This window comes from Microtus pennsylvanicus, chromosome 4 (genome assembly GCF_037038515.1).
Source record: "Microtus pennsylvanicus isolate mMicPen1 chromosome 4, mMicPen1.hap1, whole genome shotgun sequence".
Taxonomy (NCBI): domain Eukaryota; kingdom Metazoa; phylum Chordata; class Mammalia; order Rodentia; family Cricetidae; genus Microtus; species Microtus pennsylvanicus.
The window spans coordinates 39858619-39875530 of NC_134582.1; the positions used below are offsets into that span (position 1 = coordinate 39858619).

The 16912-nt window shown below is 41.7% G+C and overlaps 1 protein-coding gene across 2 annotated transcripts in view; it reads right to left on the bottom strand.

The window, feature by feature from the left end:
* Stk32a (serine/threonine kinase 32A) overlaps positions 1–16912 on the bottom strand; it is a 115665-nt gene that overhangs the window by 16342 nt on the left and 82411 nt on the right. For both annotated transcript variants that reach the window (XR_012910295.1, XM_075968743.1), the window contains exons 6-7: positions 13895–13932; positions 5868–5957 (exon numbers count right to left, since the gene is read on the bottom strand). Coding sequence is in view for 1 of the 2 variants with exons in the window: in XM_075968743.1 (XP_075824858.1) it covers positions 5868–5957; positions 13895–13932 (128 nt within the window). In the remaining variant the exon portion in view is untranslated. The remainder of the gene's footprint in view (positions 1–5867; positions 5958–13894; positions 13933–16912) is intronic.

Genomic DNA, 16912 nt, shown 5'->3' on the forward strand with positions numbered 1-16912 from the left:
CAAAGCAGGGAAGAAAAACGGGATCAATAAGAAAACGAGCAGAGTCTATGGACAGGCAATATATATAGTCACAGAGATGGGTTCCGACATCACAGTGAGGTCTGCTTCTCCTGGTATTTGGGAGGTTGGGGTCTTGATAACTGGGCACGGGTGAGGATGCAGAGAAGTATATGTGTTATGCTCTTCCAGCATGAGTAGAAACCAGCCTTCAGGGAGAGACATTGGCATGTGTGCTCTGTAAGCAGGAATTCTTTTTTGCAGTGGTAATTTTAGCTAATAGGTAAAACTTGTATGTTCATTGTGTACAGTACATTTAAAAATATAGTGTGAATGAATCAATTGAAGCAACTATGAATTACAACACACATTTGCCTGTGTGTGTGTGTGTGTGTGTGTGTGTGTGTGTACAGGCATGGGCGCATTCCATTGCATGATGTGAATGTCACGGTCAGAGGACAGCTTGTAGGAGTCACTTCTTTCTTTCAACTCTGTGTGTTCCAAGGGTCTGACTCAGGTCATCACTTTACCTGCTGAGCCATCTTGATGGCCCTTACTCTTGTTTATATTGATAAAAACCCAAAGTTACGCTCGATGATACTCAAGGGTAGAAGACATTATTTTATGACAATATTCATGACATAGAAATAATCAAGTTGATGGAAATGATTCTACTACCAAGAACCAAGATCTCTATGACAAAAGGACAGATCACAGTGAGAAGCAACCAAGTATTCAACAGCAGAGGAAACTACACACACCACAGCGAGGCCCTCTCATCTGCAGCACATGGTGCAGAATGTGGGCTTTATGTCCTGACACAGGAAAATGAGCAGAGTTCGCTGTCAGACAAGGCTCAGGCTAAGTGGGCAGGGGGAAGAGGGTACCGTTTCCAGGAGAGGTGTGTGGACTGCTTGGACCCAGGCTATCAGACAGCTTAGAGCAGTGCTTCTCGACTTTCCCAGTGCTGTAACCCTGTGGTGATATTTCGTTTGTGCTCTAACATGCAAAACTTGCCTGAGGATCAGAGTGTGGAGCTGGCCACTAGTCAGCCATAGAGGCCAGACAGCAGGGGCACACATCTTTAATCCCAGCACTGAGGAGGCAGAGGCAGAGGGATCTCTACAAGGTCAAGGCCACTGTGGGCTACACTAGATTGATTTAGTCTCAAAGAGAAAGAAGGCCAGGGATGGTGGTGGCTCACACCTTTAATCCCAGTACTTGGGAGTCACACGCCTTTAATCCTAATACTAGGGAGGTAAAGACAGGAAGGGATAAGGCTGGGTGGAGAGAGGAATATATGGCGGGAGCTTAAGGCATTCAGTCTGGGGATTTCTGGAGACAGGATCTTGCCCCCTCTGTTTCTCTGATCTTTTAGCATTTACCCTGATATCTGACTCTGGGTTTTTATTATTAAGACCAATTAGAATTCACATTATACAACCCTCTAATACAATTTCCCATGTTGTGGTGACCCCCACACACACACATAAGATTATTCTAATTGCTACTTCCTGTCATTTTGCTACTGTTATGAATCATAATGTAAATATCTGATATGCAGAATGTCTGATAAATGACTCCCATCGAAGGGTCATTAGATCCCTCTCCCTAAAGAGGTTGCAACCCACAGGCTGAGAACCGTTCACTAAGACCATGCTCCTAATCCTTCCTTGGACCTGTGTACTGACTGTTCAGATTGCTCACCTCTAAAGTGGAAGCAGCCACAGTTATTGCCTTACTGAATTGTTTTTAGAGCGAGCGATCTAAAGCATGTTCTCAGAATGTACCCAGCGTGCTAGCAAATGTCAGTCATTACACCATTATCACCGCCATCTCCCCAAATGTTCCAGGCTCAATGCTTCTAGATTTGGATTTCATTTCATGCTCTGCCAATCACTTGTTCGGGGATATGACCATGCCATTTTCTCTCTGGGTTGCACTTCCTAATGTATGAATAAAAATCATAGTAAGATCTGTCTCATGGAGCTGTTTTAATGATATAATGAATATTAAAGGCTTAACAAAACACCTGGGACTTTATGGATACTCACTACATGACAGCAATTGTTCATCAAAGAAATTTGGTCTAATCCACCTTCTAAAAGTGAAAAGGTAAATGTGTTTGTACACAGAAAAACATTCAAAAGGAATCTATAAACATCAATTGGTGCAAGAATTATTTTCTTCTTCACTTGTCAGCATTTTGCACTTTTTTCTTAGTGGACTTTCGTGCTCTCTCTCTCTCTCTCTCACACACACACACACACACACACACACACACACACACACACACGCACGGGCACGCACATTCACGTATGTACACACACACACACACACCTCCTCTGTATTAAGGAGAAAGCTTTAACTGGTGAACTTCTAAGTGATCTGGATTATACTCAGTTCTAAGATGGGGATGAAGGAGGAGCTAGAGCAGTGAGCTGGAACAGGAGGGCAGAAGGTAAGAGCTTATGAAGGACACGCCCCTCATCTTGTTGTTTCATCCTGGACTCTGTCTTCTCAGGTCTTTCTTCTTCTTTCTTTCCATCATTCCTTCTGTCCTTCCTTTCTCCCTACCTTCCTTTCTCTCTAGTTAATTGCTAGCATTCTCCACCAGCACTATAAAGTAAGTGCTAGTAAATTACCAGTAGATAGAGTAAAAGAGAAGGCAGGCTTCTAGTCAGAATCCTTCATGAAAAGAGATATTTTTTAAAAAGACAAAAGTAGATGTAGATAAAGCCATAGGCTATGTCGTTCACACATTCTTTTGGAATACAGTGGGAAGCATTCCCAGAATGATGGACAAACAGAACTAGTTCAGCTCCTGAAGGGCCATGGGTGGAAAGGACCCAGCACAAACTTCACCCCTTGTGCCTCTCAATATCTGAAGCCAGACAAAGCTTGACAGAAGTCTAAGATTTTCATCCCAAGATGACTAATTGTTACCGTGAAGATCACATCAAATTGCTGAGTGTCTTTGCTTAACCACGATAAGTATAGCCAGCATCATAGGGCACTTTGGGAAACATGAATGACTAAATGGATGTAAAGTATCGGACACATTGTCTGGTCCACAGGAAGAGTTGGATAAATAAACACTAGCAATTGCCCGCTGGAAACATGAAAGCTGACAGTGCCTGGCCTCGTGTCTGGATTCCAATTTCCTAGTTCTATTCCATGAAGATGCCAGGAATGACAACTGTGGAAAAAATTAAATTATACAGATATTATACTTAAAAGGACTGGGGAGAGGAAAGTTGTGTTCCCAGTACTCTGTCACCATGGAAACCATCCCTAGAAACCCCAGATGCACACTTTATGATTTGGCGCCAAGAAAATAGCCTATAATATGGAAACCCAGGAAACCCAGAAAATAAACTGGACAGACCAGCAGGCTTGGATAGTCCCTTTTATAACTAGAGTGCCGTGGGTTTTAGGCAGAAAAATGGACTGAATTGTGTGTCCATTATATTAGAAGCGACAAAAGAAATTTATTCCCCCACTGGCCATTGAAAGCCATGAAATCTGCAGTTGTTCAAATGTTACATAAAATAAGGCTTCTTTTTTTCTTTAGAGAGAAGATCTTGTGATGGCCTTTCATGTAAGAGGGACCCCCACCCCCTCATCATGTGGAGGAAAGAGAATGAAAAACTGACAGGAAAAAATTGAAAGTGGCATTGTTCATTTCCTTGATTTTTTTTCCAAGTTCAGACCTTTTCCTATGACATTCTCTGGCCACATCTAGCTGATGACATTCACTCTGCCCCTTCCTGAATCCCTTCAGCATCAACAGCTTTAATATCCTAACTAATTAAGAGAGCTGGCCTAGAAGAGAGTGGGTTTCCTTCTCCTGTGTCTGCCAGTAACCCTGCATTGTTTAACTCCATGCTTTAACAAGTTGGTACCCCACCCCCACCCCATGGATAGCTTATTGATTATCAAGACCTAATCAAGTTTAATCCCTTTGCTTATTATAAGGCTTCAAACGTCTTAAAATCCAGTGTGCTGAATTCTGACAGCAGTCTCTCAGAGCTCAGTCACCCACCTCATCAGGCTGGATTTCCCCACCTCAGGGTAGCGATAGAAGACTGGGCTGGCTCGAACACATCTTCATCTCTTGTTTCCTAGCAAGCACTGCTTGTGTTTGAACATGTAAAAGGGACCATGACATCCTACTGCAGCAATGATGAGTCCGTCACAGGGCTGGCAGAGCTTGTCAATTTAGCTTGCACAGCAGTGACCCAATGACTTTCTAAGCCTAATGATGACAGAGGATCTACCCTGGAGTAGTTAGCCTGTACTGCAACTGTTGGCATCTCCAGTGAGCCATGCAGACGTGAGTCTCCTTTGTAAGCTGTAACCCAGCATTGTGGTTACCCCTGTGAAGCTGGACCACGAGTTTCACCTATCCCCTCCCCACCAAAAACAGTCAAGTTCTGTCTTCTACTGCTAATACTTGTCTCTACAGTCAACAAACCCTCATGAACAACTAGGATCAGTGAACTCAGGAAACAGCAAGTTTAGCAGACAGATACCTAACCCCAATCTGATTGCTAAGATCCTGTTATTATAATCAAATCAAGAATTAACAGATGATGAGTGATGTGAAATTCCCCTCTGTACACTGTGATATGTTTTATTATTTGGCCTATGGTAGGACCAAATATAGCCAGGCTAGAAGAGAAATAGAAAGAGAGTAGGTGAAGTCAAAAGGAGACACCATGTAGCTGGCTAAAGGAGAAGAACGCCAGAACCTTGCCAGTAAGCCACAACCTCATGGCAATACACCTATGAATAGAAATGGATTAATATAAGTTGTAAGAGCTAGCTAGTAATATGCCTGAGCCATTGGCCAAACAGTGTTGTAATTAATATGTTTTTTATGTGTTTATTTGGGTTTGGGTGGCCGGGAAATGAACCTGCAATCTCCTTTTACAGATGAGAATCAACTCAAGTCTTTAGGAGTGATATGGGAAAGGCATGTATTTCACTACTGTGAGAATAACATGTCTGCTGATAAACAGAAAATCTCTAGATTTTCCAGAGCAGATAGGGGTGCAGCAAGTTCTATGAAAACAGTATTTCTCTGCAGAGGAAAGCACTGACAATTGAAGATGGAATTTGTAGCTGATTTGTTGCTACAATTAAATGTAGATTTTATGGGCTATTTGACTCCTAGCCCTGCATTGTTAAATTCTTAATTGTCAAGACAAAAATCAGTTCCATATATCACTGTAAATGGAGGCATGCACATAATGGAACAGTTCTTAGGCATAAATTATTTTAAGAAAAACTTAACTCATGAGATTGCTGTGAAAACAAAATTAAAGCTAATCCTAGAACTGTGGAAGTACCTTGAAAACTTTACCACATTGTGCATGCATATAATATTATTTATACAGCACTAAAATTACTCTTGCTATATGTTATGATTCGACTTATTTCTGGTTCTTTTGTGTGTTTTGTTTTGTATCTCTCCTACTGGCATGAGGTACGTATTGTACGTATTGCTTTTAAATGGGTCACTATTTAAAATCCTTTCACAAACATAGGTAATTAGACACTGACTAAATTCATACTTTTGTTCGGAAATCGATAGACAACTGATTAGGTCATAAAATAGAATTTGTAGAATGTGATCGATGTCCCTATTGAATCAAAATCCAACCATGTAACTTGCTAATGCAGATGGCTCTGCCTTACTTCAGACCCATACATCGGTAGTCCCCCAGGTAAAGCCAACCAGAAAGGAATTTGTCTGCTCCAAGTGCAAGTCCTTAAAGACCTTCAGCAAATGGTATCTAGAAGAATTGGAAACACCAGATCTGTTCTTACAAATGAAAACCACTTGTGGAGCTGCTCATACCCACCCATGTAAGGCTTGGTGCCAGCTACGGTGGTAATCCGAGTCTCCTTGGGCAGCAGAGCAGCAATGTTGAAATCTGTGATGTGCACATGCCCTGTGGGGAGAGGAAGACCAGGAGAATGTTAAACCCCTTCAACCTAGACGAACAGTCCCTCATCTAATAAGTGGGAAGATCTGGATGCTTAGCCTGTTAGTTCTAGCATGCTAGCTGCAATGAGTGCAGGCTATAAAAGTTCCTTATTCTATCCTCAAGGCCAATGAGGCTTTAAACCACTGCAGGAGCCGGAATATGATACACAGCCATTAGTATCTGACTATAAACGTGTAGTTCAACCTCAGACTGTTTGAGCTTTGGTAGGTGAGTTCATGCTCCAGAAACTTTTCTGGGCATTATTGTCTGCTGGCAGCAGTCTAGATTGCTTATCCTGTATATACCATATAGGCGACAGCCAGGGCCTCTGAAAGCATCACAATCCCCATAATCTCCTATGGGGAAATTACTATTTCCTGGCACAGATATGGATACACATTTTGTTGTTGCTGTTCTCCTTGTTTTTCTAAGACCCCATTTGTATGGGGGAGGCAGACAGGGCAGGTTGCCTCCAGTGAACTCTAACAAAGTAAATTCTATCAAAGGACAACAGGCAAAATTCAGAATTTTATTTAAAGAAATTGGGGGGCCAGGAGACATAGTCTGTGTCCAGATCTCTGTCCCTAACAGACCTGTTCTTTTCCTACATTGAGCCTAAATTTCTTCACATAAAAATATAGTGGTAGATTACATAATGCATTGGGACCCTTTGATTTGTGAAACACAGCAATAAACAGGTCTCTTTGAGCTGTAACACACAGCAATAAAATGTGTGTGGAGCACTTAAGTTTGGTAGGAAATATACCCTAAATAATGTTCCAGGGTTTTGGCATTTACAGCTAGAAGGAAGAAATGGGCAGGGCAGTAAACTTAAGCCAAACTTGTATGTTATCTGTTGGCACAATAGTTATCTGCCTTCCTAGGAGCTGGAAGTGTTGGCCTTCCCATTTACATGTGCCTGCTGCTTTGATGGAGATGGGATTACAGAGGGAGTACCAATTTATTCTCCTTCCAGGATCCTCAGTTCAAACTCCCCACATCAAACTCCACAGTCTGCTTCTGGCCACGTCTAGCCCATCACCAAGGAAGACCCTCACTCTCTCCATCAACATGGTTCTGTTTCGTGCAGAAAGTACTTGCTTTTCGTTTACATGGCATTTTCATAAGGTCGAAGCAGCAGCAATCATCCAAATGGAAGTGAGTTTTCTTAACCAAAACACATCAATGAATGAGGTCAATAGCTCTCTACCATAGTTCTGGGTCTCGGTTTCTTTTTACTTCTATTTAATCCATAGTTCGTGCTCCAAATATTGGACAACTTTGGAAATTGATACAAATTAAGTGGGCCTGAAATCTCCCATTACAAGCCTGTTCTCTAGAACAGGGATGCGTGACTTTAAGTCTAGTCCCCACCACTAACCAGATATGTCACCTGGGCTCTCTAACTGCTGTCTTCTTACTAGGTAAGGTTAAGGGAAAATGAAAAACAGCAGGGACTATGGAAGACCCAGCCCCGCACCCGTCAGGAAACCAGAATTATTGTCAATCATTAGCAGAAGTTAAGGCACAGACTGGCAAAGCACATGGGCCTGTGTCTCACTTTCCTCTGACTACAACTGGACTGACAGGAAAGTCTGACGTCTGCATTGAAAACGAGAAACTCCAGAAAATGGTCATGAGTGGTCAGGCATGGAACCCTTCCCTAAAACTTGAGGTTTTCTATAATCAGTACAAGGCTGCCTACACGTATGTTGAAGTAGAGTGTAAAGAATGTTTTGAATACACCCAATTCCTGAAGCCTGTTCTCTGGGCCAGAAGCATGAGTGTCACTCAAGAACTTGTAGGAACTGCAGAACTCTGAGCCTTTCTATACTTTATGGATCAGAAACACTAAGGTCCATGTCTTAGCATTTAAACAAGCCCTTCAGGTGACGCTGAAGTCACAGAGAGTTTGATATTATTGTTGTGAAAGAAGACCTGGCTCAGTGGAATACTGAGACTGTTTCACAAGACTACAAAGTAAGAATGGGGGATACTGGCCAAAGAAGGCAAACCCAGGCAGCACTGACTGTCTCTCTGCTCAGTTTGACTGAATGAATGATGAATATCTATTAACATCTGTGCATGATTCCTTTACTTTTTACAATGCTGTCTCAGCCTGTCCCAGGGAAGTGCCCCCTGTTGTATAGGTGACTGGTTATAGCTAGGTTTATAGGATCCAGAAATGGCTGAATTGAGGTTAAGATCTAGAGACTGGTTTAGGATCTAGACATTGCTCTTCTGACACTTCGGTTCAGATTCCAAATCTCCCACCATGCTATGTGTTCTGTCGCAAAATCAAAGGACTAAGCAACTTGAAACACGTAGTTTTTTGATTCACTCAGACATCTTCCTCTGCCCGGATGCAGAGGAAATACTTTGAGGACTCATGGAAGCTCCAGCAGCATTATAACAACTCCCAGCACCATGGGCAATGCTATGCCTCAGTTCCCGCGGGTGCTTCCATGCTGAGTTTACCCTGTCAGGCTCTCTCCTGTGATGTGGGGGTGACTTCCAAGGCTGAGTTGGGGGTGGGGATTCTCTGTGATGCAGATGGGAGAAATCAGGACTTTTCTTAAGAACGGGGCAATTTTATACTTTCTTTCATAACCCAGGGCTCCAAGCAACTCCTGAAATAAAATTCTCAACCTTGGGACTCTAGAGCTACTAGATGCATTGTCTTTGCTCTGACCCTGACCTGGGTATTGTAGGATGCTGGGTGTAAAATTCTCCTGTACAAGATTAAGGGCTTCCTGATCTAGATTCCTGGGGAAGTTTCCACCTTGGATAGCTAATAATCTCAACTCATCCTACAGGGCTGTTGAGTTCAGCTTCCGCTGTCATCATTGTCTATACTCTTCCTCACTGTGACTGCGCTCAGGCTGGGGCCCCTTTTATCAGCACCTCTCTCTAGGGTACCATATCCCATCAGCTGGCAATAGCCACAACTGCTAAAATTTTGCAAGTGTTTACAGTATGTGCAAAAGATACCCGTTTCCTGTAATATCAACTATTGCCAGCTGTAGATAAGACATCATTACCTGGAGCCTCATGTATTGTCTTACATTTTCAATAGGACGCTTCATTGATTTTTTTTTCCAGCATGTGTTGGGCTCTTCATGGAGGAAGATGATAAGATAGAAATCTCTGTTCTTTCTCATTCTCAAGAATGAACTTTTACCTCCCTCTCTCGTGACTACAGATATTAAAAGCTAAACTACAAATAATGTTATAATTGCCAAAGTCTTTGAGATGCCAGGCAGGCATTATTGTTCCTCTGGATGCAACATTTGTTTTCTGACCAACTTAAGAAAACCACAAATTTTTTAGACCCTGTGAAAGTGATAAAATTGGATTGGCCACTTCAACTGGCAGGATGTAAAAATACATTTCAGGATGGTTTGCTATGATTCATCTAAGACCTGATGCCATATTGGCTCTGAATTAGTATAAGTGAGATATCTGGGCAGAGCAGAAACTTGAGTGCTCAAAATGAAAGCCATTTTTTTACATCAAATGCTGAGTCATGAGAGATCTTTATTCATATTGTGGAAAGAGTCTCCATCTTATATGATCTCACATAAACGCTGATACACGCTGGGGAATATGAACAATATGAATCCTTAGAACAAAACAAAGCTTCATTCTGTTACTGCGCACAGGTGAATGAAGACAGAAGTCACAGGATGGATACAATACTCATTTGGGAGGCTGGGCATAGCAGGAGGCATGTAAAAGAAATCACACAGCTGCCCTTCACAGTTGCTAACGTCTCCATGCCAGGGGTGAAATACTGAAAATGAGGTGGCAGAGACCAGTGAGCCTTCAGCTCCCAGAGGAACGTGGGAAAGCAGAGCAGCTGCTGCTCCAAAGGGCAAGCATTGGTTTATGGTTCGGCTGGTTCTCATAAGAACAACATTAGAAGCTGGGGAGACAGGCGAGGGAATGTAGTTACTTAAAAGCAACTAATTTTAGTTCCAGAATAGTGTTGAAGTCCTAGATTTTTTTTTTTGTAATCTAAGTGAAAATGACATCAAACAATTATCTTCTCTAGAAAGGGAGCCCTGGGATATGATTTCCAGAATAGATCCCAGACTTTTCACTTTGTCTTCTTCTATTTCACTCACGAAGTCTTCCTTTATTAAAAGCAACAATTCTGAAGGTGAGTTCGGAATGGGAATACAATATGGTGACTGTGGCTGTTGCTTTTGCTCCTTGTTTAAATCAATGTCTGGAAAGTGAAAGGGGCATGAGAGGTTTCCCATCACCTGAGACACTACCTGTCCCTCAGGAAGGCTGGGAAGACTGCTCCCACATCCCAAGCCACAAAGCTTTAAGCAGAATGAAAATGCCAAAAACAGTGACCTCAGACAGCTGTGTAAATCAAAGAAGGCAGGATAGACCATTACAAGCAGAGTTACTTGAAGATTAAGTTTGAATGACCTTGTTTAAGCTCAGATTCAACAAGAAAAAGGATCTTTAGTACCATCCCATCTGGAAAGGCACAGTAATTCTCGGGGAAGACTAGCAATCGCCTGACTTTCATAGACTCTACCGATAGATAGATCTATATACATACTGCACTACACAAAGCCACACAGAACATCAACATAGTCTTTGTCCAGCTGTGAAAGCCTCTACAGAATCATGGAAGTCACACTTCCCTTTGGTTTTAAGCAGTTTCTGTTTGCTTGTTTTTATGGTCGACATTGTACCATTTGTTGTCACTGTTGTGTCAATGTTTATCATGATCCCAAGATGTAAGTGTCCTTTTGTCTGAGAAACAAAGGCACAGAAACATTTGGGCAACTTGACCAAATTCTGAGAGCTAGTGATTAGTGAACTGGGTTTTAAAGCAACCTAGCTCTGTCACTCGTACTATAAACAACACTAAAATTAGTCCTTCACAAGAGCAGGTTCTCTATGGGGCTACACTTCAAAATTAATTGATTTACTCATGTCCTTCCTAATCTATAATCATCAAATTTCTAAGAAAAATTAATGAGAAAAGGAGGAAGACAATGAAGAGGAAGTAAAATGAAGAACGATGGGTGTGCGTGTTCTAAAAGCATGATCAAGCATCTATCTTCTAAGAACCGAGATTGAAACCGGAGTGAAAAATGTTCCCATTGGTAAGGTTTACATGTCTCCTCGGGGTCGTACAAATGATGAGGTGACAGGTATTCTTGTCTAAGGGGAGCTGTCTGTCATAAAAGGTAAGGCGTAGACCAAAACCTTATTCTGCTTAACCAACTATATTTTCCAGAAAGCTTGGTGGTACAGAGTTGCTTTTTTCTAAATAACAAAAGCGTGGCTTGTGCAGGCTGCCCTTCTCTCCAGGGATGAATCTTCAGAGTGTGTTTACAGCAGGCGCGGAAGGCCCAGGCCTCTCATACAAGACTGGGAGAGCTGGTGTTTTCATGAAGGTCACCTTCATGCTGTCTCAGCATTTGCTCACATCTCTGAGATTCAGAAATATGTTCGAAAATGTCAAAAGCTGAAACGGTAAAGAAATAAGACATTGGAAGGAAGTGGTGGGGGAAAAAAATCCCTTCAGACAGCCCATAAATAAATAATAACTTTGCGCTTTGAGATTAGGGGCTATGCTTAAAGGTGTTTCTTAGCTCTCGGGGCCTAGGCGGGGCTAGGGAAATCAAGTTTAAATTCAAGTAGGTAAATAAATAATAAGGAATGGGTGGGACTTGAAGTTTCAGTTCTAATTGCCAATCCTGCTTATCCAAGTTGAATAACTAAGGACCTTCACAGATTCAGGTTCGCTTTGTAGAAGATTTCCAATATGGAACCAGGGTGAAACTGCCACGGTGAAATCAAGCAAGGGCAGTGGAGTGACCTGGGACTCTATAAGGCTTGAGTCACACACTTTCCTGTTAACACACCCGGTAATACAGGACGCCTAACCTGAATCTATCTGCATGTACCTCCTGCTTTAAACAATGTGAGCTGCTCTTATAGCTCCTGTATGATGGTCAATACCCATCTCCATTTGAACGTGTTTTAAGATATAGTAAGGAATGAAGGAGAAAGAGAAATAAGCCATCGTACTGAATGGTTTTGTGTGCCCACTTGATGCAAGCTAGAGTCATCTGGGAGGAAGGAGCCTCAGTTGAGGAAATATTGCCATGAGACCCAGCTGTAAGGCATTTTCTCAGTTAGTGATCAGTGGGGGAGGAAGGTCTAGCCCATTGTAAGTGGTGACATTTCTGGGCTGGTAGTCCTGGGTTCTGCCTCCAGGTCCCTACCCTGTTTGAGTTACTGTCCTGACTTCCTTCAGTGGTGAACAGCAATGTGGAAGTGTGAGTTGAATAAACTCTTTCTTCCCTAAGTTGCTTTTAGTCAGGGTGTTTTCTATTTCAAACTGGTTTTGGACTCATGTGCATTAAGTTAACTGTGTCCTCTGAGTGTGCTTTGAGGTAAATTCTTCTATTTACTATCTTATACTTGTGCAAATTTGGGCATACATATGATTAAAATCAGATGCGTTTTGGGAAAATACATAGTAAACAGGAGCTTTTATCACTCAGTCCTATCACTCAAAACAGAAAGACTCTCTTCCTAGCAACCACCATTTTCTCTTGGACTGCATAAAGATGAAGCCTCTCCCAGCACTCAGGACAGAGGCAGGCGGATCTCTGTGAGTTCAAGGCCAGCCTGGTCTACAAGAGCTAGTGTACAGGACGGGCTCCACAGCTACAGAAAAACCCTGTCTCAAAAAAACCAAAACAAACAAGCAAACAAAAACAAACAAGCCTCAAACCATAACTGGGGCCCTTGGACACTCTAGCTGCTGCAGGCCATTGCTTATCTGCAGTGTGTCCTCTGAAGTCTTTAACTGAAACTGCTTTGCCATTTGTGTGTGCACTTTTTCAATTATCTTAATGAGATGCCAAGGACCTGGGAACGCTTATCACTGACAGTGCCCACCTGCAGCACTCTCCCATGTACACCAGGCAAGCTGTGTGCCCTACAGTCCTCCCTGATGTAGTATCCGTGATTTCAGAAAGTCTTTTAAACTGTTGAGAAGGGGGCTAAGAACACTGGCTGCTCTTCCAGAGGAGCCAGGTTAGATTAGCAGCACTCACGTGGTGGTTCACGGCAATCAGCTAGAGTTCCGGGGGATCCTATGCCTTCTTCTGGCCTCTGCTGTCAGTGCGCACACATGGTGCACAGACATACATGCAGGAAAAACACTTATACACATAAAGTAAAAATTTTAAAACATGTTCAGAAAAAACACTCTTATTTCACTCTGTTGGCAAAATATTGTATTTAGCCAGTATGCATAGACTTTAGATCTCCACTGTCACCATCAGGACTACCACCATCTTCCATTACCAGTTTTATATCTGGGCCCAATAATATCATTTTTAACTACTTTAGTTTTCTTTAAGATCATTTATTTTCTTTACTGAAAAAATTGAGCACAAGACTTGCTATCTCTTATGTTCAGATGGAATTTGCCCTCACGAGATGCCAACTATAAAAGGAGACACTAACAAAATCATCTCAGTTACTTGGTGGGTACTGTTACCTGGCAAGTGCTCAACATTGAGATTAGCTCTGTCTTACACCGAAGCATATTAAGAAAAGCTAGTACCAGAACAACCAGAGAGTTTTCTCAAAGAGATATAGTACTGGAAGAAAACGAAGTAAAGAATGACTTTCTCATTCTATTACATCTCAATGTTATTTAAGAATCTATTATTGGATTTTTACATACCTATAAATTTCCCTATCTTGTCTCTCCTACACACAGATGAAATTGATATATTATACATGTGTATGTGTGTGTATATATAAATGTCCAATGAATCAAGCTAAGGTGATCAGTGTGTTGTGGATACCTGTCATATAAGATGATTACAAGCAAATCATTTACTTACCATGTTCATCCAGTAAAATATTGTCAGGTTTCATATCCCTAGGGGAGGAAAGAAGGAAAAGATAAAGTTGTTCATAATAAAACAGAGTCCTATGGTGAAAGCAAAAATGCTCAGTAGATCCTACTTGAGGTTAAAGCACCGTACTAGCATTTCATCCCATAATCACAGAATCTGAGACAGTTAACATTACCTGTGTTGATTAGGAACCTGGGCTTGTCTCATTCACCAAGAGTCTTAATTGCTATAGCATGAAAATATTAGTCAACAGGGATCTATGGGACATTAGCCAGTATCTTCCTGTGAATCTTCAGTTACACAGGGCTTAATGCCCTTAATGACTTAATTACTGTTCTAGGGGTAGTCAAGGAGACAAATCATCTACGAGTTAGTGGATAGCATGATAACTATAAATACTATACATTGCATCGTGTTGTAGATATTTGCTAAGGTGGTCAATTTCTGACATGCTCAACCCAAAGCTGAAAAGGTAATCGCATGAGAAGGTAATGGCAATTGCTTGACAGCAACATTCATTTTATTATGTATATATTTGTCATTGCATCATATTGTATACCTTTAAAGTATACCTTTGTTATTAGACATGAAAATAAAATCGAAAAGATGGTCAGGGGAAGAAAAAGCCACTGTCTGTCACTGAAAGGAGATCTGTGAGGGCACATGAGAAGACTGAGGGCCACAGTGATTTCAATGTCCTCAGGAAATGATTACCCTGGACAGTTCTCCTCAGTCAGAGACTAGCGCTATAGTTAACAACAACCCCAAACGCTCTATGTTCAGATTTTAACTACCTTTCCCTAATGCACCACTAAAACGCTTCTTCCTCGAGTCACAAAAGCCATTAGGAAAGAAATTCTAAAATAAGTTTGGGAACACATTATCAGGATGGTCAAGTAGCTTTTATGTTTTCAGAATAAAAAAAAATGACCTTAGCTTCTGACAGACAAAGACTGGACATTATCTTTCCTTAACAAATTAATAAGCTTTACAAAAAATATCACTCATAAACAGAAGCGAGTACATGCTACATCCAACATTCAGGTGGCATGAACTTGTGAATCCTGCCTTAGGCTGGTAAGTTCATTTTGGAGCCACAGAGGGATCACCTTTCTCTGGGGCAGGATTCTTTCTATGCCAGAGGGCACAACCGACGAAAAAGGTAATGTAACAGGACTTCAAATTGCAGGATTCTATGGAGATGCACTCTCGTAATATTGCTGACCTGTCTCCAAACCCTTGGTTTAAAGAATTAATAAGCCTAAACTCACACATGCTGTAGAAGCGATTGCATTATCTGGTCCTGTGCTCCAGCCATGTGCACATGTAGGATCCTCTAACATAGTCCTTGCAAACCCTTGCCTGCTCACTACTGCACTTGTTGCTCTTTGGCCCTAATCAGACCCTCTCACCACCACTCAGAGACACAGCGGATGCAACCTGGGCATCAGAGCCTTCACTTCCTGCAGAAAACCTTCCATGACTTTCCAGTGCTGGACCAAATGCTTTGATGTGGTTTTGACGCCCCTGTAATATGTGGTACACTTATGTGCAACTCTTCTTCACTCCTGACCTGCTTGTTGCCGGGATGATTTTGTGGACAGCACATAGAGCCAGAGTCCACACTAAACATGGTTACTAAAGGAGACACAGAGAAAATCTAGCACACGAGAAGATGGCTCCAATAGTGGTGTGGGAGGTCCTTCTGTGTGTTGCTTTTATTGATTAATAAATAAAGAACTTCTTTGAGCCTATGACACGGAAGAACAGAACGAGGTGGGGAAAGCTAGGCTGTATGCTGAGAGAAAGAAGGGCAGAGTTAGGGAGAAGCCATGGATCCGCCACCTGAGACAGATGATGGGACATTACCCAGTGCCCTCCCTTCAACACAACAGTACAGTCCAAGTGCTATTATACTACCGAAACTCGCTGTATCAGGAAGCTGTAGGTAAAGCAGACATAGGGCTCTTTCTGTCATTTTCAAATTGTATCCAGTTGACATCACTGCTTTCCAGGAAAGCAAAAGGTTCAGGCAGGAAAAAGTTGAGTATGTCAAGGCCAATATCAGTATCTCTTCGCCTGTATTTATGGGGCCTCATGACAGAGATGAATCAGCACAGATTTCACATTTTGTGAATTTACTATGAGATACTTGAGTATCTTGGTTGATTTTTTTTTTTGGACTTTCTCATCTTTTTTCTCCACTAGGTTTCCCAGAATCTATCTTGAAATTCAGAGAGTAATACAGAGAAATCAGAGAGATGAATAGTTGTTTGATTATGCTTTCTTCCTTCAATCTTCCATTTCCCCTCGCAGTATTTATCCACTCAGGTAAGTCAGATAATGGGGAGATAAATGTGACCTCGTTCCCTCAGGGGTGGGGAGGATGAGAAAGATACACAGGGACCAAACCAGAAAAGGATGAAATGGTAGAGGTGCTTGCCACAAAATCAACGAAAGAATATGAGGAAATCTAATAAAAATGTGAAGTTTTAAGCATTGTAATAAGTTACATAAGCTTATAATCTAACTACACAGGGTTTTTTTTTCCACACTATAATGAGGTAACTTCTAAGTCAGTACAAGGAAAATTGCAGTATGATAAAAATCGTTTATTCGTGTACCAGAAGAAAGAAACTGAAAAGAAACTTGGAGAATTATATTAAAATTCCTGTTAGAACAGTTGAGTTCTCTAGTTCTGAATCTCCATTTCCTTTCTTCAAAAACACTTCAGTCCCTAATGTAAATCAAAATGCGAAACTACTTTCCTAAGATGATTGTTTCACTTATAGGTAGTTTAAGATAGTAGTCAACAGTACTGGGTATGTTCGAGGCTCCCCTCAGAAGCTTGGAGCAGTGGGGACTTTCTGCTACAGTTCAGACCTAAGCTATCAGACTCTGTGTCTATCCAGAGCTTTTAGGAATCTCTCAGACATTCTGAGGACCAGCCACATTCAGAAGGCAAATCAAGAATGCAAGAACAAGCAGCAATGGAGGCTGCTG